General features: G+C 37.8%; 1 protein-coding gene across 1 annotated transcript in view; it reads right to left on the bottom strand.

The window, feature by feature from the left end:
• The window catches only part of LOC110175475 (collagen and calcium-binding EGF domain-containing protein 1-like), a 29,564-nt gene extending 7,307 nt beyond the window's left edge, over positions 1-22,257 (bottom strand). The window contains exons 1-8 of the mRNA XM_020941660.2: positions 22,157-22,257; positions 19,337-19,402; positions 17,147-17,199; positions 16,702-16,825; positions 14,446-16,598; positions 13,439-13,491; positions 11,999-12,353; positions 10,962-11,042 (exon numbers count right to left, since the gene is read on the bottom strand). Of these exons, the coding sequence (XP_020797319.1) occupies positions 10,962-11,042; positions 11,999-12,111 (194 nt within the window). The 5' untranslated portion in view covers positions 12,112-12,353; positions 13,439-13,491; positions 14,446-16,598; ... (2 more) ...; positions 19,337-19,402; positions 22,157-22,257. The remainder of the gene's footprint in view (positions 1-10,961; positions 11,043-11,998; positions 12,354-13,438; positions 13,492-14,445; positions 16,599-16,701; positions 16,826-17,146; positions 17,200-19,336; positions 19,403-22,156) is intronic.
• Positions 22,258-22,949: the final 692 nt, after the last annotated feature.

Genomic DNA, 22,949 nt, shown 5'->3' with positions numbered 1-22,949 from the left:
TTTTTCATGTGATACTTTTACTTGACTATTTTTTTTCTTCTGTTATTTATACTTTTATTTAAGTTTAAAAAAAAAAAACTGAATACTTCTTCCACCATTGTTTTGGGGATCACATTTCATTTCCAGTTCTGAGCATTTTGTTCCTAATTGTCTGCCGATGTGTGCCTTGGTGGGAAATGTTTTTACAAGGTCCTCAGAAATGCATTTTTACTACTCTAGAAGCAAGTTAAGGGAAATTGTTCTTTTTACACTCATTTATCTCACAACCCTGGAATGAGTTTAACTTCAAAAACAATATTACAAATCCGTGCTTTACTGTGCGCAGTGGACCACACTGTTTTTTATGATATGATGATGAAAGTGCGGCAGCCTCATAAAAAGGTGTCACATGCACGTGGGGTTGGCATGTTGTTGGCTAGCTACACATATGTGGAGGTGCTAGCGTGCCAAGAGTAAGCACTGTCCATGTGTTTATTTGCTCTGCAGCCCACTTCCAGGACAGAAGCACCCAAGGGACACATCATACTGGTCCAAACACGGGGAGCTTTGACTGGGAGAGAGCTAAAAGTCTGGTACTTCCACTACTACAAGTTGAATTACACAGTTTCTAATGCATGCACTCATCAGCTTCTATCAGAGACATTGTCACCACACCGTTACGGTCAGAAGAAAAGCAGTTAATAAACGGCCACTCTTAATCATGATCTGCGTTAGTGAGGGAAGCAGGATATGAAGCGTGGAGTAGGCTACAGAAGCTTTGTCTAATGTCTTAAAATCAATTTGTACCAATCATTAAGTTCATAGATATACTATTACTGACTATAGTGAGCAAATAAGAATATAATAAGCTAAATTAAATTAAACATACTACCTTATGTGCAGGCTTATAATTTTAATACTATATTTTAAATTCTTAGTTAATATGACAGATTCCTAAAATATTTGTATTATGTGATTTTTATTTTGGCCAAAACATAGACTAGAATAAAATCATATTTGCGTGCTTGGTTGTTTGTTTGTTTGTTTGTTTCATACTGGTTGTTTTCATTGCAATGAAAAACACATGCCCTTAATGAAATCGGGCTTGCTTTGAAATTGCCTCAAGCAGCACCGTTCCACATTGAAAGGCAGAAAATAAAGAAAATAAATTAGCAAATTTTCTCTTGGGGGTTTGGCTATTTATAGTCGACATTTATGCACGCTAATATTGCTGAGCTATCTCACAGTTTTAATTTCTTTCTTTTTTTTTTTTGATAGGAGGGACGCCCCATCACCCATTATGGACTAGCCATCACTATTTGCATCTGCACAAACCTGACTCATGGAAAAATTGTTCCTTTGACTATAAAATTCACAATACGGCAAAATATATCTATCTCCATGGATAATGTTCCAAATTATGATTTTCACCTTCCGAAAATTAAACATTGTTGCTTTAACATGTTCATACATTTTCCACAACCAAAAAAATACAGAGAATACTATAGTACCTTCAAGTAATGTTAAAGATGCAAAATTATCATGAGATACTTAAGTTCAGCTCCAAACCTATCTTTCACAATGTGTATAGCTTTGATATCAGCCTTGATGTTGGTAATTACTCTTCTGGTAAATACATGTGGTGCATAAAGACCAAATCAAAATCAATTTAAAGAGCATTACCAAAAGCTCAAATATTCCTGTGGGTTGGCATGAGTGCATTATTCATTTTCACACTCCTTGCCAGATATCTAAATGCAGTCCAGATGCTCTATCAGGGCCTGGCTGGTGCACATTTGCTTTTAGTCAAATGAGCCCTGTCTTTTTTAACGATTATGCCTATGCCACACATGCATATACAAATATAATCAACAGATCAGTGATGTCCTCTTGTACGGCTGTGCAATTAATCACATTTTAATTGAGACTGAAATTCAGTCATCTCTAATTATCAGTGATATGGTTGGGTCTTTTTAATGGAGATGTCCAAAGCCAATCCCCTGTCAGTATAAGTATATGTTTGCAGCAGAATTTGGACAAAGACATTTGACTATTTTTTGTTTTAAATGCTCTTGAATGACACTCTCGAGTGTCCAAGCACTTCAAACCTGTGGGAAATCAAATTTACAGAATCTCATCGGAAATCAAGAGTTCCAAACAAACCAACTGCCAGCACTTTCAATCACAATTTAATGATGACAATCAAGCCAAATATCTTGTCACATAAACATCATTTACATAGTTTATTGACTTTATAGCGCACTGACAACCAGATGTTGATGCCTTGGGCCAGAGATTCACCATCTCATACTGTGCATTAAAGCTGTTCTGGTTTACCTGGTTTACACTACACAGTTTAGTCATCATTTTGTCTAAGTTTGGTTGATTCAGTCCTGGTTATATTAATAGAAAATAAGACTGTAGAATAAATGAATAGCCCAAGATTGTAAAAAGAAGCATGACTGGAAGTCTAATGGAGGAATGATTATTATTTACTATCAGTATGGGATCTGGAGAACTAAACCCTCAGCACATTATGATATTGCCCATGTGTACCTCTGATGGTGTAGGCAGAGTGTACAAGGTTACATGCTAAGACATGGGATAAGTTCAGGAGTATTTGCTAACTGAACTTAACTCCTGGGCTAAAGCCCTTTCCCCAAAACAAAGGTGAAAAGTGCTTCAAAAGTGTGTTTCTGGCTCCATTAGGAGGCTCAGTGGGGGGCAGGTCTGGATGTGTGAGTGAGAGTGGCAGCTGACAGTCATGGACATGGGGCACTTCCCTCTTGTCTTCATAAAGCTCATCATGAGGATGTGTCAAATGTGGTTCGGTGTCACGTGTGACATAGTTTTTCACTTCCATCATGGTGAACTACCATTATTCACAAACAGGAGCAGCAAAATGATCAACATCAACAATACATTTGTGGTTTCTTGGTCTGCATTTAGTTGTTCTTATTCTTGTAACATTATTTGGTGCATTAAGACACAAGAGCCTGCAACAGTGTCATGTGCTGCCATCAATTCCTTCATGGTTTGTTTTCTCAGTGACAGTATAAAGCAGCAGCTAATGCAGAACAGGCGTCGCTCACACACTACAAAACACAAACAGCACAGGGCCTGTCCAGAGGGCCGCTCAGGTGCACACTAATCAGTAAAAGATGCTGCACATAAGGACTTTTTGGGGAGGTCCACTTCTGCAATGCAACAAAGACAATTATTTCCCCATTAAATGCAGGAAGTTCAACTCTTAAAAACCTACTCTGAGAAAATGAAGACCGAGAATTATGTTAGTCACTCGGTTAAATGTACAGGTGTATATCCTTGAAAAAAAATCTGTTTAAATTACAAGTGTGAGAAAAATTAGAAGCTCCCACAAAATGAGCCCTGTGATGGCAGTCCAGAATAATTACAGAAATGGCAAAAGCACCAAAGGGAAAAGGAGAATGATAATTATAGGATGCCCCACTAGACTCCAGTGTGCAGTGCAAACAATCTGATGCTATGTGGTACTAATTTGGTACCAAAGACGTCATGCATTTTGAACATGTGAAGTCATAAACTGCTAGGAAAGGTGTGAACTGAGTAAGTCCATCTATGTGTATTAATGATAAAGTTGCAGTGTCTGATGTTGTAGTCTCGTTTGACATAAATACTATGGGAATGCACAGTACCGTTACCACGGGAATATAGTAGGAAGCATGATCAGGAAAGGAAATATAAGGAATCATGCAGAACTGATAATTGTTAATAAGAGTTTTAAAAAAGGCAGAAGACTCAGGACAGTTTATTTTTTATTTACTATCAGTACTTGACCCAGAAACATGGACACTCAACATTGTATTGGTAGTATTGCCTGCCCATTCAAGGCGACTCATACTTCCCTTGTAGGTTTTATAACCTCTAATGTCATTGGTCAGATAGAGCTATGGGCAATAAAATATCAACAGGGACAGTGCAATTTGACCATCATTGATCATGCTCTACTGTAACACTGAGAATTTTTGAAAGCAGTAGTAATACATGTGTTCTGTATTCAAAAGGTGAATATATGACTATATGTATTTGTTTATTTGTTATATGTGTTTATGTTTTCTAAAAACAAAAAATGGACCTCAGTTTAAGGTTGCTTTGAGAGTTCAGATAATTTAGTTAACAAGAGCCAATTACACAACATTATTGTGTTATGTATGAATTACTTACTTACTAATTATGTGGCTCACTGACTTTACGCTGAATTTTATTATAGGAGTAAAATTGAAGATGTTTTCAAAGTTTTTCAACCATGTGTGATATGTTTAGCTTCATTCTTCCACAGGCAACTCAATGGTTAAAGTATACTTTATTGTCCCTGCAAGGAAATTTGTCCACTGCATTTGACCCATTCTGTCAGAAGCAGTGAGTGCTACAGTGCAGCGGCCGAGGAAACATCTCTAGATCTTAACCCAGGTTTGGTTTGTAGTACCTTACCTGAAGGATTTCAACTTCTGTGAATGTTTTGTATGGGACTTGTATCACTCTTATACTCTATTCAGAGAACCCACTTTCAGACACAACTGAAGCACTAAGAGTATGTAGTCTATGCAACTTTTCTGTGGGATTACAAAGATGATGTCATCCATGTCCACCTGCACACTCAATAAACCATAAAAGAATATAACCCAGGCCCAGACGAAGTGTAACAACATGCTCCCATACACAAATCTATCCATGCATTACACATAAACACATGTGGTATCTGTTATGTGCCCCTGCTCTGTATCAAATCACCTCTTTAACCTCTATAGTTAAGCCCTCATGCTGTTTGACATGAAGCATTTTAGCACCTAGTGTCACTGTCTATTGTTGATCACTTTGACTAGGAAAACCCCAAGGACGAGCCTACAGGGCCTGCATATTGTAAGAATGTAATAAGAAGCACATTTTCACCAGGCACATATAATAGAATGTAAAAACATACAGAAGTACATTATTGCAGTGACAGCATGTTAAAATAGCTTGTACTGAGCTGTTAAAATTCCAGGCATTCAGAACACATGCATTGACTCTGTGTAAGTAAGGGTCTTCATTTTTATATAAAATTAATTAAAAAGGAGGACAGTTTTAGAGTGAATATTGATATTTTCACTGGATCTGCTAGTAGCTGTAAGCCTGACGATGATTTGATTTTTGTCAGTCAGTCTGCCCCAGGACATCTGGCATCAATGATTACAGAAGTATTTTATCTCCACTGAGTCTGAATGCAGAATGAATGCAGAATAGCCTATAATATACTTGTGATTAAAGTTCTTATCTTTTTTTCTCATGCAGAAACTGGATGCTACACATTCACAGAGCCTGATATGTAGGCCTGTTGTCCCCCCACTGAGAAGCTCTGCCCTGCCAGGACGTACTGCAGCTCTGTTGAACTTGGATCAAAACTGGGCCACAACTTCCAGAGAAATCCCTCACTTTTTTTTGTTCAACTGCCAGGACTATGGAGCTATTTTTGATTTTCCAGCATCATCAAAATATAATATTGAACTGAATTGTAGCATAAAAGTTAGCTTTGAGAGTTCAGATAATTTTGTTATGAGAGCCAGTTACATAACATTACTGTGTGCACTTCTTGCAATTATATAAATAATTACGTGGCATATTGACTTTACATTTAATTTTATTATTGGTGTAAAAAGATGCTTTCAGAATTTTTCAATGACGTGTGATAAGTTTAGATACATTCTTCACTGATCTCTTGTGGCTGGAGGCAAGATCAAATTTTACAATGAAATGCAAACTCTTGGATGTGCAAAGTCATTTTGATTACACACCAAAAACTAACTCTTCAATTGTTTTGGCTGAAGTTTTTAAGGCTTCCTTCAATAGTAAAAATGAACTAACTTACATACTTGAGATGTTTAGACATAAGCAATAGATCAAACTTGTGCAATGACCACGAGTTTAGGCCAGAGATATGTCCACTAAAGCCACTGATGCCATTCTTTGTTGCAGAAGGAGACTAGAAGGATTTGGGACTTATCTGGTGTCCTGCTGGGGCGGGGGGTGTCAGGAGGCAAAGTTCACTCACATGACCCTGAGCTAATGAGCGCGTTATCCCCACAGAGGCTTCTCTCTGAGTTCATCAGTCATCCTGCCAATCAGTCAGTCAACACCAGGGCAGTCAAAACAGCTCAGCTCCAGCTCTATGTATGACTATGTTCTTTTTTATTTATGTTTTTCATGAATTATCTATGATTGCAGAAAATTGATCATGTGCACTATTTGATAAAACCACAAAGTTCTAGTCATCACATTTTATCTTACAAAGCATAAATAAAATACAAACTACTAATAGTTTACTATATACTAAATACTATTGAACATAAGGTTACGTTTATATTATATCTGACAAAGACTGAAAAAGTGTGGCTGAAAGTCATGGTCATAACTATGTTAAATGCAACTGAACTGACTATTCAAACTTGTAATACTGCATAGGCTAGGAGTATAGGCCAGAAAAAAATGATAAAATACATCTTGAGTACTTTGAGTTGCAGTGCAAAGGTAGCCTATTTGTCTTTTTAGCAATAGTAACAGCTATGTATCTCATGATCCTTGAATACTACATTCTACTTTTGTCAAAGTTAACACTTTTTCAACAAGTCCCAATTCCTCAATATTTATCCCAAATAATAGTTTCTCCTTTGTCTCCGCTGTCAAAGTAATCATACAGCATTGACAACATACACATTATATGAGTTACATTGCACAGTAGCTGTGACCTGACCTCAACCCCAGAGCACATACTCTGTAGTGGTTCCACTGGACCCAGGTCTGGCTTGTGTCTGTCCTGAACATTGAACACTATACAAACTAAAGTTGGTGAGGAGAAGGAAGTGGTGCTTTGACGATGGAGTCCAGGCCTGTATCTGACTCAGTCTATAATGAACACACAAATGTCTCTGGGTAACAACACACAGGGAAAGTGGGTGGGGGATAGACACAAGTATGGAATCTAGAGCACTTTGCATGTTTCCACTTTAGTTACAGTGGTCTGAAACATGTATGATTGGTGCTCCCTGCAAAACAAAGACGTCAATCCAACATTGATGCTGTCTGACCTTCAGAACCACCAGCATGCAGTCCTCCTGGCAGTTCGTCAAAGACCTTTGTGCTAATGGCACATGATGAGGTTTGATGGCAATAGTAAAGGCCAAGGCATAAAAAAAAAACCTCCAAGCTTTTGAAATCCATTCAGATCACATAAACCACATTGTACAGGCCAACAAACACCCACACTGTGGTTTACTCAGGCAACATGCAAATCCCCAGAGTGCAATACAACAAAAAGATTTACCTCAATGAGTCAAAGCAGCATCAGCATACACAGACATGTGGGACTCCGTGGTTTCATTCACTAAATAATGAGTCAGAGCAACATAAATGATGATTTACAGAACAAACTATTGTCATTATAGCCATTATAATGCCTATCCAAAGAAAGACATACTGTCATTCTGATATCAATTCAGAAAAAAACAAACAAACAAAAAAAAAAACAAACAAACAATGGAATAAATAAATAAATAAAAACATGTGCATCAACCATTAGTTTAGGGACAAATAGCAACCAGATGGCTTCGTGTGATGTCATGCAGTATATTCTTGTACTCATGTGACAATAAACATCAACAATCATGAAAAAAATATTGTTATTATGCACATTAAAAGATATCCCAGTGATACTGAATTGTCTTGTGTGAATTCAGGTTGTGCCATCATGAGAGAAAGAACATGTCCTTGGTGAGTCAGGAAGGATGTGGTTCTGGTCCAGCCCACAACATTATGACTACAGCATTAAACAGAATTTATCATCCTGAACAATATTTGCTGGGAAGATACCAGAAGGTTTGGCAGCAAAAAGAGAGACTTGGAGAAGATTTTGGTGTGTGGAAGTATTCATGTCATAAGTAAATAATGACAGAAAAATTTGATTCTGATTAAATGTTGTGATTTAATGTCTCACTCTGTGAACTCTGAGACTGATAGGCTCATGTTCAGCCAAGTGCACAAAAGATGTTCAAAAGCCAACAGTCAACACTTTGATGATAGTGAGACTCCCGCAAAGGTACTGAGGTGTCCAAGACCTGTGAGTCAACAGTGTTTCTATCCCAACACAAGTGCTGATTGAGCTCTTGTGGTGCATGATGACCAAAAAGTTTTTTACTCAACTAAAATGGTATAAAATATACTAATTAAAATAAATTAATTGTGACTCTTTAGTTAAAACTTAATTGATGAAAATAATATTAAAACATCAGTCACTATACAATATGGAACATCTCAGTTTAAACTCAAAACCTTCTGAAATGAAGAGTTTGGCTCAGTTCCATAGATGCACTCCATGTTATTCCCCTCTCTCAGTGCCTGTTTTTGCACAACTATTTCAGAATAAACTTGGGGCTCATTAATACATTCCACATATAAATAATGGTTTCCAATATGGAAAGATCAATTGGTCAAAGATCTGTAACGCTGTGTTATCCAGACTGTCTCTGCACAAGACAGGGCAAAGATGTCAATGCTTCAGTGAATGAGCAAAGTGTTGTTATAAGACATGTTTGGTCCTTTAGATTAGAGAAATAAATTACTTCTCACATTTCTCCTTAGCTGGCCATTGACCACATGACATCTCCTCTAACCTTCGATACTGAACTTTGAGAAAATCACTGAGAAATGGTTCTTTTCATTACATTTTTCACATTCTAGATGTTTCTCTACTCAAACAGTGAATAATGACTTGAAATATGAATCAGGACAGAACAATACACATCACTAACAGGAATGTATTTCAGGAATGCATTTAGGAATTATTTCCCAACATGTTGTCCAAGATACTCAAGTCAAGGTGTTTATCAACGGTTTCTGCATATATACTGTACAAGCCACATATATATTTCTATAAAAACAGTTATGGACAACAGGGAACCCGTCCAGACCCATATGCAATAAACACACATATCTCACACAGTTACACTAGGAGTAATCTCTGCAACTAAGATGGATGTTAGGTTTAGTTTGAGATGAAATGTAACCTCTTGTGAAGACAGAAAAGGAACACAGACTAAAAGAACAATGGGAGATTTACTGGACCTGACCACAGTGGAAGCTCTCAGACCTGTAGGCCCCCATGCTTTGTTTGGACGGAGGTGGGCAAGACCACAAAAACACTGTGAGATAGCATTACACGCCACACTATATTTGGAAAGACTTCAAGAACAAGAGTGATTAGAATATAGAAGAACACAGAATAAGAAACTTGATGAGATAATGGTTATTGCTCGACCCATCACTGGTCTCTTTAAGCCACCATGTAAAATTACCCTAACCCAGTCAAGAAAGCACTAACTCTAACAGCTACCATTAGAGTAATTTGCATGAATGTTTTTACTGCAACTAAGACTGCTTTCTATGGGAAGGTGTGAAACTTTCCAAATGCTTAAACTGTCGTCTTCAATTAGAGGTATATAAATTCAGCAATTCCCTGATGATTTAAATACAGGGAGATGGGCCAAGTGAAGAAATCAGAGAAGAAAATGTGAAAATTATCGGAAAATCGCCAGTCTCCCTGGGTGCTGAGAAACTGTGATATTAAATCATTTGACAATATCACCCTGGGTCAATAGCAGTTGAGTTCAGCAAGATGTATGAGGTGGATGTTATGTGTACTTACATAAGAAAGGTATTTTATATATAGTCAGAATAATAGAAATAGGTACAGTAAGCTCTTGTCCTGGAATGGCACAAAACTCATCTTACATCAAAAGCAGAAATGGGATCTTAAAGCTTGATTTGACATTGAACAGAACACAGACTGGTCTCAAACCAGATATGGGATTTTCGCAAACCACCAACTAAATCCTGGGCCTTCAAGAGCAGTTTGCACACATCAAGATGATTGACTTTAGCCTATTAGCATTGTCGGACTGCACTTTAGAACCCAACAACCCTTCAACCTCCTTATCTTTATATTTTTATATTTTTGAGAGCTCCTAAGTGTACTCACTATTCTCATGATTTATGTATCTATGGTAATGTGAACAACATCCAAACTGAGCAATGATTTAGTATTAGGAAACATGATTAGATTTTAAATGTTAATCTATTCACCTTCCATGCTTAATCAAAAATACTCCACTTAAGTTTGTTTTTGATTACTAGGTAACAGAAATCCATAAATACAATTCAGTTAAATAATAGGTCACATCAGGCCAAATTATATTATATAGATTAGTCCTTCTTATGTTCTGGTCATGTAGCTACCCATACCACAAAATCATTCAATTGCAAAAATAGCCGTGTGATTACTCAGACATGGGCGTTCAAGTACTACAAATACTGACGTATGCATATGGTATGTAATCCTATAATTGATAGTGTGGTAAACCTCACATACTTCATGTTATATATTGTTATTGTCTCTTTTTGAATGTATAGTGAAGCATGAATAATGGATCTCTTCCTGTCACACTGCTTTGACTATTTAGGGTTGAATGTAATGAATGGGGGCATCCACTTAAACTATTTAAAAAGTTCTCAATCTCCGCAAAGTTCAGAAAGTTATGTTATCAAATCTTATGTTATGTTATCAAATCCTCTGCTACCTGCCACTGATACATGATGACATATCCATCATTATGTATAAATACCACGAAATCTAAAATATAATGTGAATAGATAATAGGAATGATATGCTCTGGTAGCTACTCCAACCTCACTACAACCCCCAGATGTCTTTGAGCATCACAGACACTTGTCCACAATCCTTAGCAAATATCTACAATCCTAAGCAAAGCGCTGTTCCAGGAAAGTGAGCAAACTCAATGGTGAATTACACAAAGTACAAGCAGAGGGTCCCACAGGCTGATGAGAGCTTCAAACTACTTAGGAAATCGGTTTGGCCAAATGGAAGAAAAAAAAAAAAGAAAAAAAAAAGTGCTTACCTAAAACAACTGCTGTTCTTGCCTCCAGCTCCTATACAGGGATATTCCACTGTCAGGATTTTATTTTCAGGACACTCCGTTCTGAGGATAAAAGGTAAATTAGGATATGCACAGCTTGATGTACACCACCCACTGTTAAAGTAGACCTGTTGTGAAAGAATCGCTAGAAATCTCAAGAGAGAATACAGGGTGGTATTGTGAGTAAGCATGCTATGGGTTCAGTTGAGGAGAGTCAAACCACTTGCTGCTATAGATTTCCATTTGATTCATTAGTAGCTAAGTAACACATTAAAATAGGCATACATTTAGAAAGAAAGTTAGTCACATGGGTCACAATGAGTGAGGGGACTGTTCTTTTAAAGTTCATGAGTTCTTGTAAGCTCTTGTGTCAATTCATTGAAATTTAAACTACTATTCTGATTTTTCAGGCTACATCTTTCTTGTAAGGTAAAAACAACGTTTAATCTTCTTAAAATAGTAGACAAATCGTGCATTATTCCAGGTCTAATTCTGAGGCCCAGTAAAAGGCCAAGCGTTGTCACGACTTCCCTCTACATCTTTGCTCACCTCTTGAACTCGTCTCTCAGGGCGCCTTAATAACAAGTGTCATGTTTTGTCTGAGCACAAGTAAAAGTTTGGCTCCTTACACCGCGACCGATTCCTACCATTTGGAATTCGCTCTTCCTTTTGCATTTCCTTGGAAATCACATTAGATTAGACGCACTGCTCCGGTTCATTTGGAGGTCCGTACTCACACGGATCACAGGGGATGCGCACTTTTAATGCAGTTACGGATTTTGGCACACCGCGCTAATGTTAAACGAGGTGCTTGTTTACAGACTCAATTGCATTACAGAAAAACGCTTGCTATGCGGACTACAGGGATTTGTGCTCAGTAATTTGTGAAGCTATTGGCTGCATTTGAAAGTAGCAAAGATACTTTACCAAAATAACTAAACTTAATATATGACACAAGTATACAGTATTAGCACATCAATGAGAGTGAACGTGAATCTGGATTAGCATTAACGACTTACCTCGAAGTGTCCACTCCCAGTGTGGTCCTGATAGAACTGGACTCAGATTCCCAAAGAAACACTACGCACATAGCACTGATAGGTAACAGAGTGGCCCCAGAGAGTTGAGCCATGTCCCCTCTGCTCCGGGACAAAAACGTGTCCGAGTTAAAACGCCCTCACATTAGCACCACGGAGCAGGGTCCATGTAGTGACCCACGGGTGAGAGATCCCGCTCTGTGAAAGTGTCCAGTGGTGGCGCGTGTACTGGAGCCGTGCGTCCGCGGCTGTGTGCGCATTTACGCACTGAGAGAGGAGGAGAGCGGCTGAGTCTACAGCCCAGTGCGTTGTGATCCCCCAGGGCTTTTATTCCCGCCTTTGAACAGAGGAATACAGCAACAAGTCATGATGATTTCTACTGAAACATTACTGGCTCACCGTGGCATCCCAACATTTTACGCAATTTAAGTCGTAAAGCAATTTTTACGAGAAATGAAAAACATTATTTTAATGGTCCTATATCACACACATTTGACTCATGCGAGCTTTAAGACATGTTACAATGCCATGTTACAAGGCTGTTACCTCATCAAAAACATACTTGGAGTTGTGATTTGTTTCATGCTCACATGTTTCAGTAGCCTAATCCTAGTCTGTTACATCTCCAACGCTCAAAATTCTTTGTTCTACATTGTGGTATTATGTAGTGATTGTTTTGAAGTTAACAGCTACCTTTTACAAAACTGATGAAGCAGTTTGGATGCGCCGTGCAACGTATTTGATCAAAAAACTTTTGTCCAGCTGACGGAATTGAATTTCTTTTTGCTTAATATACCTTTTACCTTTAGTTCAGTAGAGATAATTCCAGGGCTGAAATTATCCAAATGATTCTAGTGAAGATGTATGGAGTTTAAAAACATAGTGGAGCACTTTATTCTTCTGTTTTTTGTTTGAGTGAAAAACTCAGCTTAAAGATGCAAGGTCTGTGTGTTAAACATGTGTGAGTGAAACAAAACTCCAGGTATGATTTTGATGAGGAAAAAACATTATAACATACATCAGAAAATAATGTAATATGGGCCCTTTTTATTGAAATTAGAACATTATAAAGTACTACGATAAGATATTAGTGTAGTGTTATGATTAAAAAAAAAAAAAAAACAGACACATTTATACACATATATCTCTTGCCCTTATTCCATTTTCAGCAATTGTGCAAAATAATGTGTTTGCCACTATGCCCCCAACCTTATTGTGGCCGGAATGTTGAGTTTGCTTGAGTTTGTTGTTGTAGTGGTCAGCAGGGTCTGAGCAGCTTCAGGCTTTTTGTGGATTATCAAAACATTACCAAGAAGTGGAACCAAAACTTAAATAAAGCAACTTTTGAGCAAAGCTCCATATCAGCATTATTCATCTTATCGCAACATGTTCTGGTTCTAGAGAGAAGAGCTTTTAAAGTACCTATGAAGTAGCATTTGGATCATTATCGTAGAATCACAGCTTCATTAGCAGATCTGTTGGCAAGAAAGTTTTAAATATATTTAGCAAACATTTATCTAACAACTGGTGAATGACAGAATGGAGTCACTAACTCTTTTTGACATTCTAGCATTTGTAACAAGGACTTTTTAGGCAACTCATAAACTAAATGTTTTGGAAAAAGTAAAAATATTATACTATATATCTCTAAAGTTAGACAAGGGTCAAATTATGCTTGATGGACAACTTCATTTAAATTTACAAGTGTGTTTCAGTTTGTTGCTTAATGAATTGCATAAGGTAGTGTTCCTGGTCTGTGTATCGAATGGTATCCAAATCCAAAAGGACTGCATGACTAATATGACAAGCAAAGTACAATTTGCAACTGGAATCACATTACTCAATCTGATCTTCCCTATATCCCGAAAACCATACTGTCTACAATGAATAAAGGGTTAATTAGTCACACAACATTCCATCCAATCTATATGTCACTGTAATAAATGAATATGCTAACTCTTTTTAATACATTCAATACATTTTGTGTCTTGTATGGGCCAGTGCTTGTGGAGAAGAAAAAAAATGCTGTCTGCGGTGTATTTAAAGCCTCATACATCTCCTCAAGTCTGTACAATAAAATCTAATACCCCAATAAATTATATTTGTTGACATAATTTCTATGAAGGAGTCCAAGTTATTTTAGTGATTACTGCTTCAAACATTATTTTATTTTACATCTCCAAGCCAATGTAATGCATAGGGGTCGTTTCTGATGACTCTCAGAAACAAATCCACAACCACCAGTCCCCTCCATGGAAATCCCAGCGCAGTGGTCAGTGACTGGTCAGACAATGTTAAGTTAAGCCCATACACTCTCTGTGGTCCTCATATATTCCCCTTGATACGTGTGCTTCTTGGCTACGATTCAAATGAAACAGCTGCTTTTATTCACCACAAATGCACCAGGAATGAAATATACATGCACTTACATAGGGCAACCTTGTCGAGCGCCCCAAATGAAACAGCACGGCCTCTCTTGGCTCTATTCCCTGTAGAATCAAATAAATTCAGGAGAAAATATAAAGCAACATTATTAAAGAACCACAGTAAAACGCAGCTGTTGAAATGGCTGTGTCTGCTTCATTACTGAGACCGCACATGCGGTTTTCCAACCAGAAAATGTCCGACTCCTTTCTCCATTTCCTTGGCTTGTTTTTGGTGTTTGTTGATGTCCATACCAGCAGAAATGTGTTTTTCATTGAGAACTGGGGCCACATTCTGCAAGTTTTCAGACGGTGAAACTGACCTATTGTGAAACTATAAAAGTGAAAACATTTGTGTGCAACTTCCCGAGGGACAAAAAATGATTTTAAAATTAATTTGGACATGGGTGTTCATCACAGGCAGACCGTTTAACTCAGTGCTTAGCTTTATAGATTATTTATTTATGTACCATGTCGAGTCATCTATGCATGTAATTGGTCAGTTAAATTAAACCATACAGCAGTCAAGCAAGCCAAGCCAACAAAATCAGACTAATCAACATTAGGGCCAGAAATAACATGCTTTTAGTATTCTGCAAGCCTGAACATGGCTTCTAAGATATTTTGGTAAATTAGTCAAACATTTGATAGATTAGGACAATGTCAGGACTTTACACTATTGAGCTATTAGACAATTATCTTTGTCACAGATTAATGCCTGCCTTTCATATACACCTGCATGCCAGCTAAGAAAACTCAGCTCAAATAAAGTGTCAACACAAATGTGGCTTTGTGACGTGCAAATTCTCTATATGCCCTATAGGATAATCCTCCAGCAAGTCAAGCCTAGCACAAGATCTGGAGATGAATGAATAGGAGATGTTATTGCTTTGCCAAGAATCTTGAACATTGTATGTTATTAAACCTTTATGGAGACAAGTACACCACAGGACAAAGTTGAAAGCCAGATCTGTGGAGAGGTGACCTCTGCTTATGCATGGTGTTCAAGTATTTTGAGTGCAAATGGTACAATTAATCAATTAAATCCAACATAGACTGCAACTGCCAAGATAAAACAACATAAAGACCTGAAGATACACATAGAACCATGTATGCAGGTTGACATAGTGTTGCTTGCATCAACAGAATGTTACATTGGATTTAAGGATGTGTAATCTTTTTCAATCTTTCCATCTTTTAGTCATTTAAAAGTGACTTAAGAATAAAGTATATGACCTCTGAGGACTAGTGAGCGATCATGATTTAGTCTGGAGTGCATCCACAGGGCCCATTGTATACAGCTTGTGAATTATGTAATGACAAAGAGACATATGAGGTGCACCCTGTTTCCATGTCTGCATTTGGATGTGTATATCTGCACTTGTGTTTTTATTGTACTGGAGTTGCTCGGAAACCCAACTTTCTGAACAGCAACTGCTTTATGGTCCTTTTATTGTAATAAACACTTGGCGACTCAGGCCAAATCACACAAAGTCGATATATCACAGTCAGAACGGTTCGTGTGGAAGGGAAACTCCACTTGCACAACTCCAATATTGTTGGTGTTGGTTTATGTTTAGCAGACACCAGAGTTAATAAATTGACATTTGTCTGAACTTTGGACAAATGCTTTGACTTAAATTTTCCTCCTTGCATCATTCTTAACATAGATGTTTTGAATTCAAATAGCACTCAATTTGGCAGGACACATGCGTATAAGCATCACATTATGTACATGCAGTCTTGGTTCCTTTAGTCAAATTGAAATGGAAGCTGAGGTCAACTGTGCAGTACCTGGCATGTTACACAGGTTTGCACAGCCAGCACTGAAGCTCCTGTGGGACTTGTCATGAAATTTAAAACTATTTTTTTTGCATGTTGTAAAAGTTTGCAGTGGTATATGTTCTTTGGGTTCTATTGATATCTGCTGTTACCTAAATGTAACTTTTATGCCTGTTTGTCCATTGCAACCACAAATGTTTCAGTTAAAAAGTGACCACAACAGGACGAGCGCGTATGCCGACCACTACCCTGTTGAGCTCTTTATGATGTCTGCTTTGGTTTCAATCTTGTGTTCATTAATTTGTCATTGTTGCTTAACTGTGGTCTTTTTCCCTCAGACAAGATTGATTTGTTGACATATTGATTATAGGGAGGATCTGTTCAACAACACAAAACATTTTTGAGGATCAATTTTGTAAATGTGAGCCAAACTTGCTCAGTCATTTAATTCATGTTGTTGTACAAGTTGTAGAGACATACCTCCTTACTCCAGTAATAATCCCTACGAACAGTCCTGACCAAGATCCTGGCTAAAGATCAGGAGAAGGGTTCTTCACTGCAGGTGCCCGCTGTTCCTGAAAGGCTGCTTCACAAGACTGTGAAGCTTGGACATAAAACAGTAAATTCTTTATTTTTGATGACCAGTAAAACAAAATAAATAAACCAACATCCATAAGTGTGTGGTCCAGTCTTCCTTCCGACTTAATTTGTGTTGATGCCATTAGAAATACATTTTTCCAGTAGTTACAGAATTACAGGTACAGTGAAAAATCAGGTGCTGAAAACACTTTGGCTTTATCTCTGTAATGTTGGTGCTGATGCATGAACAACCTCGATTGTAATGTACAACAAGCAAAGGTGACAATAGGGTCAAAGCAGGTAAATAAAGCTGTTTAACAAGTCAGCCTTGACTAGATCTTCTCACCTTGTAAGGTCTTCTTCTCCAGGTCTAATGTAAGGTGTTTCTGTGGACAGCACCTGAGTAAACAAATTGTGGTCAGTGTATGACTATGACAGTAGCACTGTGAAGCAGCCAGCCGCAGAACCACCCACTGTGAGTGAGCTCACTGATCGGTTTAATGGTGTGGAAATGTGGATACGTCTGGTATGCCACTTGACACAGCCCTGACCCCCTCAGACCAGGATTACAGCTTTGGGAGGAATAAGTGTCTTTATGCATATGGTCAAAGCACCTCATCTACAACATTGTTTATATGTGTGGGGCAAGAGTCCTGTTTGTGACACAGTAGCAATTTCATCTGTCCATCTGATACCAGAATGTCTTTAAGGAGAGGATAGAGGTGGGAACCTTTGATACATCTCTATGGCAGTCATGCACAAAAGACTGATAGGTATTCCTGCCCCAAGTCCTTTCATGTGGAAAGGGTACACTACCATGCTCTCATTCATTTCTGATGCGTTAGAGCAAGGAATGCTCCAAAAGTTTAAGACTGATACAAAAACAAAGTCTTTCAAAAATAGTCTCTAAAATGCCCTGGAATTGAATATCAGTAACAAATGACTGCTTCCTTATGAGCTGCTAGTTAAGCTGTAATTATTGTGGAGCACACATGTGAGGGACTTAAGATGGCACAGTTGAATCTTCATAAATGTATTGGCTTAAGTCAGAACCACAAAATTGAATAAACACAAAATGTATTGCATGCACAAAAGGTGATGTCACCATAAAGTACAACAAAGGCCAGGCCAGCTCGCTGCCCACTTAGGCTTTCTCTCTTACATTTTGATTGAATGGAGCCTATTTCCATTGGAGAGAACACTACATGGGCCTGATGATCTATGGTGACACACAGATCTAATTAGAGCTCCACACTAAATCTCATTCTGTGAGCTCTTGCTACTGTAATGTTAACATGTGTTCTGCATAAGTGTGTGGTGCAGCTTATTTAATTTTTATTTTTTGTAGACAATAACTTTTACTGTGATCACTGTATTGGATCATGAAATTGCATTAATGCCTTCTCACTCTGAGAATGATAAACATAATATAATTATTATTTCTACATACTGCAGCATACATTTACCAAGAGATTCTATGGGAAACTGTGAAATATTTTATAGCTGTTATGGTAACATTACAACTCAACACAGTCCCAACTGTCGAGTCTGAACAGTGTGACACAGGTTTATTATCTGTTTTCGGTATCCAAACTGCAAAATGCAGAAAGTATTTTTTTAAGGAGTGACAAGACATGGCATCTGTGTTTTAAGCACTCAGCTGGTCCCAGGGCTTCAGTGTTTGTCATGCAACATGAGTGTGTGTATGAAAGGGCACTGACAAGTCATACTCCCTAAGCAATGTACCTATCGCAAGCTTTTCTGTAAGTGCTATTCTTGTGATATCCTCCTCTGCTCAGTTTTCTTAGTTTGTTCTGCACACAGCTTTTGTCAGTTTCTTAGTTGTACCTGAGAAGACTCTGTGTGGCTGTGAACAGCTGCTTGGGATTCCTATCCTGACTGGCTGTATACTGTTGATTAAACAATCTTTATTTGCATGCATCTGGTTGTAAACAGTAATAAACCCTATAATATGTCATAAGATATAAACCAATTAAGCGATTTAGAAAATATCTGAAGAGATAAAGTTTATTGAGTGGTCAATTTTATCCCAGCAGGTTGACTGTTCTACAGAGGTATTTACGATTAGCATTAAAATCGAATGCATTTCCAGGTTACCACAATACCATGGCACTTTGCTTTTCTTGTGTATAACAAAAAACAGCTTCATGAAGAGAAAAATTTTAATAAACAGTAAATAAATGATTTTAGGAAAAAAAAAAAAGAAAATTTAAAATGTTATTATATCTTTTGCTATACGAACACTGCCATTGATATGACCACCCAGTTTACCAAAAGATCTAAAATACTTATGATTCTGGATGTAATGGATACAATCTAAACATGTAAGGACCAAATTAAACTTAAGACTGTAAATAAAATGTACAGGGTTTTAAACAAGCCTGGTTTTCATTGCCCAGGCTGTTGGTACATGGGTATAGGTTTCTTTAGGTGTAATGGCTAAGCAGGAGCAGATGGGGACAATGTGGTTAAAGCCCTAAAATTATTCTCTGTAAATGATGCTTTTTGTATTTACCATTTTAACTGTTCCTCGTAAACATGAACGGTTCAACAGGTCAGAGTCGCTGGATATACACAAGCCCTGTAACCAAGAAAATAGTGTCATTAACAAAATTCACTGGAACCAAGTTACTAGTTCAATCGAAACCATGTGAGGAGAGTTTGTCTACAGCATGATGTGCCTGAGGGGCTAAAAAATCAAATATGAATTTGAGTTTTAAATGTATTGTATAAACATAATTGTCTTTTGTTATTTAGATTCATATATTATAATAAATCATAATGTGTGGGGCAGGCATGCTATAAAATGATTCATATTTTTTGTTTTTAATTTACCATTTTGGTTCATTCTGGACAACCACAGGCCATTCAGCAGACCTCTCTATAACAGTGTACAATATAAGCACATACAGGGTAATGTCCACATGAGAATTTTACATTAAGTTACATTAGAAAAGTTGTAATATGTAATTTTCTAGTGGATTTGCCACTTGCTTGTCTCCATGTAGATGTTATTGCTTTGCCTGGGCTGTTACACAGTATGGCATTAAATCTTAACTTACCTTGATTCATTGATTCATTTAAAGGTGTTTTACTGCTCAAAAATACCATCACTAAAGTGGGTTAATCTCTCCATAACTTGGCCTGCTGTTGCACCTGTTTGTCATGGTGCACCATGGGGACAAATATGTATAATTCCCTACTGCGGAACATTCTAAGCAAAGAAAGTAATAAGCACTAATATCTCCCTGAAACACACAAAATAAAATTAGAACTATTAGAGTACAATAATGTTCTTGGTCACTGCATGTTTATATTCTAAGGACACCTGATCTGATCAATGAACACAAATATTACTGACCCAAAAAGACTGCACATTGGATAAACAGTGGTTGTGGATTGGATAACCAGTGGCTACAGGACTATGCAGCTGTGTGTGACTGGTGGAAGAACCATGTGTGGTCTGGGTCTTCAGCTTATTATGCTCTTTGTAAAGGAGAAAAGCGAGAAACAGCTCCATCTGAAATAAAGGGGTTAATAGGATCTAGTTTGTGGTAACTTTGGAAATACGCTCTGCCTGACTTCTCCTGAACAATGAGTATCCAGCTTTGACTCTGGGGCTTGGGGCAGAGCAGTGAAAACATGTGGCAAATCTTCTCTGGAACAATAAAGGCATTACTAAGAGGTGTGGTAATGAATTTATAATGAAATAACTGAGTGCATGTGTAAATAAAAAGAGGATCTGTGACTTTTTTTCAGAAACTGTTAGGTGTTAACTATGGTGTAAGTGGCTGTTTGTGAATTGAGAATATGTTGAATAGTTCCTGTAACATCAATATCCCAAAATCATCTGACTTTACTTTTGTTTGAGTTTTTTAAAATTCTTGTTAGAAAGGGGCAGAGAAGAATAGTAAGTAAAGAGAAGAGCCAGCCAAACCCAGCTACTAGTTGAACTGAATTATTTTTCAAAATAATAGCTGAAATGAACAATAGTGTCATTAGGTTTTAGTGTTCTACAGTGCCAGAAGTACAAAGTATAGTCCCTCTTGAATAAAACATAACCTATCCCTCTCCCACTCTGTCCCTCTGAGAAAGCCCTCTCCTCCGTATCCATTGGCAGTGGCACACCACTAATAGCTCACTTTTGAAGGATTCCTAACACTCCGTCACAGCATTCTGAAAAGTTCAGGAGATGTTCAAGAAGACCTTAAGAGCATATAGACAGACACAACAATAGAAAAAGCCTCATGTGTTTTTGGTTAATGCTGCTTGGCCCATGTTTACACAAAGAGGGAAGCAGCACACTGAGTTCAGCTGGTGTGGAACATGAGGCCTGCAGACAGTCACATAGCACCACTGCAGCTGCATCTCCACAGCATCACAGTGGGAGGTTCCAGTCACTGTCATCAGACATGCATCTCTACCATACCATACAGACAATCACCTCATACAGGCCCAATATGTGTCCACCTCTCCTGTGCTGTCAACATGGATATAGTGAGGGTTTGATCCAGACAGACCTCTGACCACTGTGAGGACTCAGGGCCCGTGGAGAGTCTGAACCTGAAGCTAAAACCTAAAGCTGCTATGGACATGAAGATGAGACAGCTAGTCTAGAGTGTGATGGAGTGTTCATTAATCATGCTCCAACCTAACGCTTAATAAAAGGGGGAAGACTGCAGCCCCAGTTCTCTGATCCTCCACCAGATCTGAGTGTGATCCAGATGTGAAGACAGACACACAAACTGCCAACTCGCAATGGCCCATGTGCATTGTTTTTATATTAGCACGAACCTCCAAAGTCACAGGCATGCATGTAAATATGACTAGGTTATATGAACATGGAGCATCGATATTTCTGTTACAAAATATCTAAAAAGAACAAGGTCCAATATGTATTTGGGGTTTTCTGATATACTGTTAGAAGTATAAAAAAATATGCTTTGTGACATTACATATGCTTATTCTGTCTTTAGGGCAGTGCATGCAATCAGATATTTATCATTTAGTCTATACATTTCAACTCTCAACCCATGTGTGCACTACTCCAGGAATCCACTAGAGGGCAATAGTTCAGAACAGTTCATAACAAATATGATTCTGGGCCAGAGCGGATGACAAGCACATTCACCGCAACTGTGATTCAACAGACAAAATATAAAACATGTTAACTTCCTAAAGGCTCTAAATACCTCAGAATATCAGTATTTACTTCGAATTTAATGATAACCTACCTATTGACTGTGGCCTATTAATGTTTTTTTTTCTTCTTTTTTTTCCATAATCTTAAAATAATCTAAAATAAATACATTATCGACCTACGTACATGAGTTACCTGATTTATTTTGGTATAGATCCTACCAGTGTCCAATGACAAGCGCTAGATGTGATTCGGTGAGTTGAGCTGATGTTGAGCTGTTGTCCTGCTGTGTGCGTCATGATACAGTCCATGCACCGTGCATGCGGTGTGTTGGTTAAAGACTTTGTTGATGGCGACATCATTAGTGCATTTTTACCATTTGAAAAGTGAATGGTTAGAGGGACTTAGAGACCAAACAAGAGTATCTCCAGTGCGCTTCCTACCCGGTTGTGTAGTGAGTAGTATACAGAAGGGACAAGTAAATAGATCAATACCCCGAAATCCCGGAGGTTAAAATAAAAATAAAGTGTTGTTTTTGTGTGTTTGTGATTTTAGCATCACTTATAAAAATGATGATGAGACTTAATTACACTTTCATGTTTTCAGTTTTCTCCAGACCGCCCAGTTGTTTTCACAGTGAAGAACGATCTTATATCCGCACAGAATACAGCCAAACAACTGTGCTCCCACGTGAGAGGGGGCACATCTGAGGCTAAGAACCGAGCATGTTTCTATACGATACTTTAAATCCCACCACTTTCAATGTTTGATGTGATTTTTAACCAAGCTGCCTGTGGATTCTGTGCTTCTGTGTTGAATGAAATTCCCAGAGCTCTTTGAGGAAATTACTCAGTTGGTTAGGTTCATGTAACATCATAAAATAATTTCCTGTTATGATGTTCCTGCAGGTGAACAGGAAATTATGTTAAATTTCGAGATCAATTTGACATTACAGTACTTGTATAAACGTAAGAAATACAGGTATTAC

The sequence above is a fragment of the Boleophthalmus pectinirostris genome, unplaced genomic scaffold, assembly GCF_026225935.1.
Source record: "Boleophthalmus pectinirostris isolate CB_2022bp ecotype Guang Dong unplaced genomic scaffold, ASM2622593v1 HiC_scaffold_19, whole genome shotgun sequence".
Classification (NCBI taxonomy): domain Eukaryota; kingdom Metazoa; phylum Chordata; class Actinopteri; order Gobiiformes; family Gobiidae; genus Boleophthalmus; species Boleophthalmus pectinirostris.
This window is presented reverse-complemented; position numbering and strand designations above follow the sequence as displayed.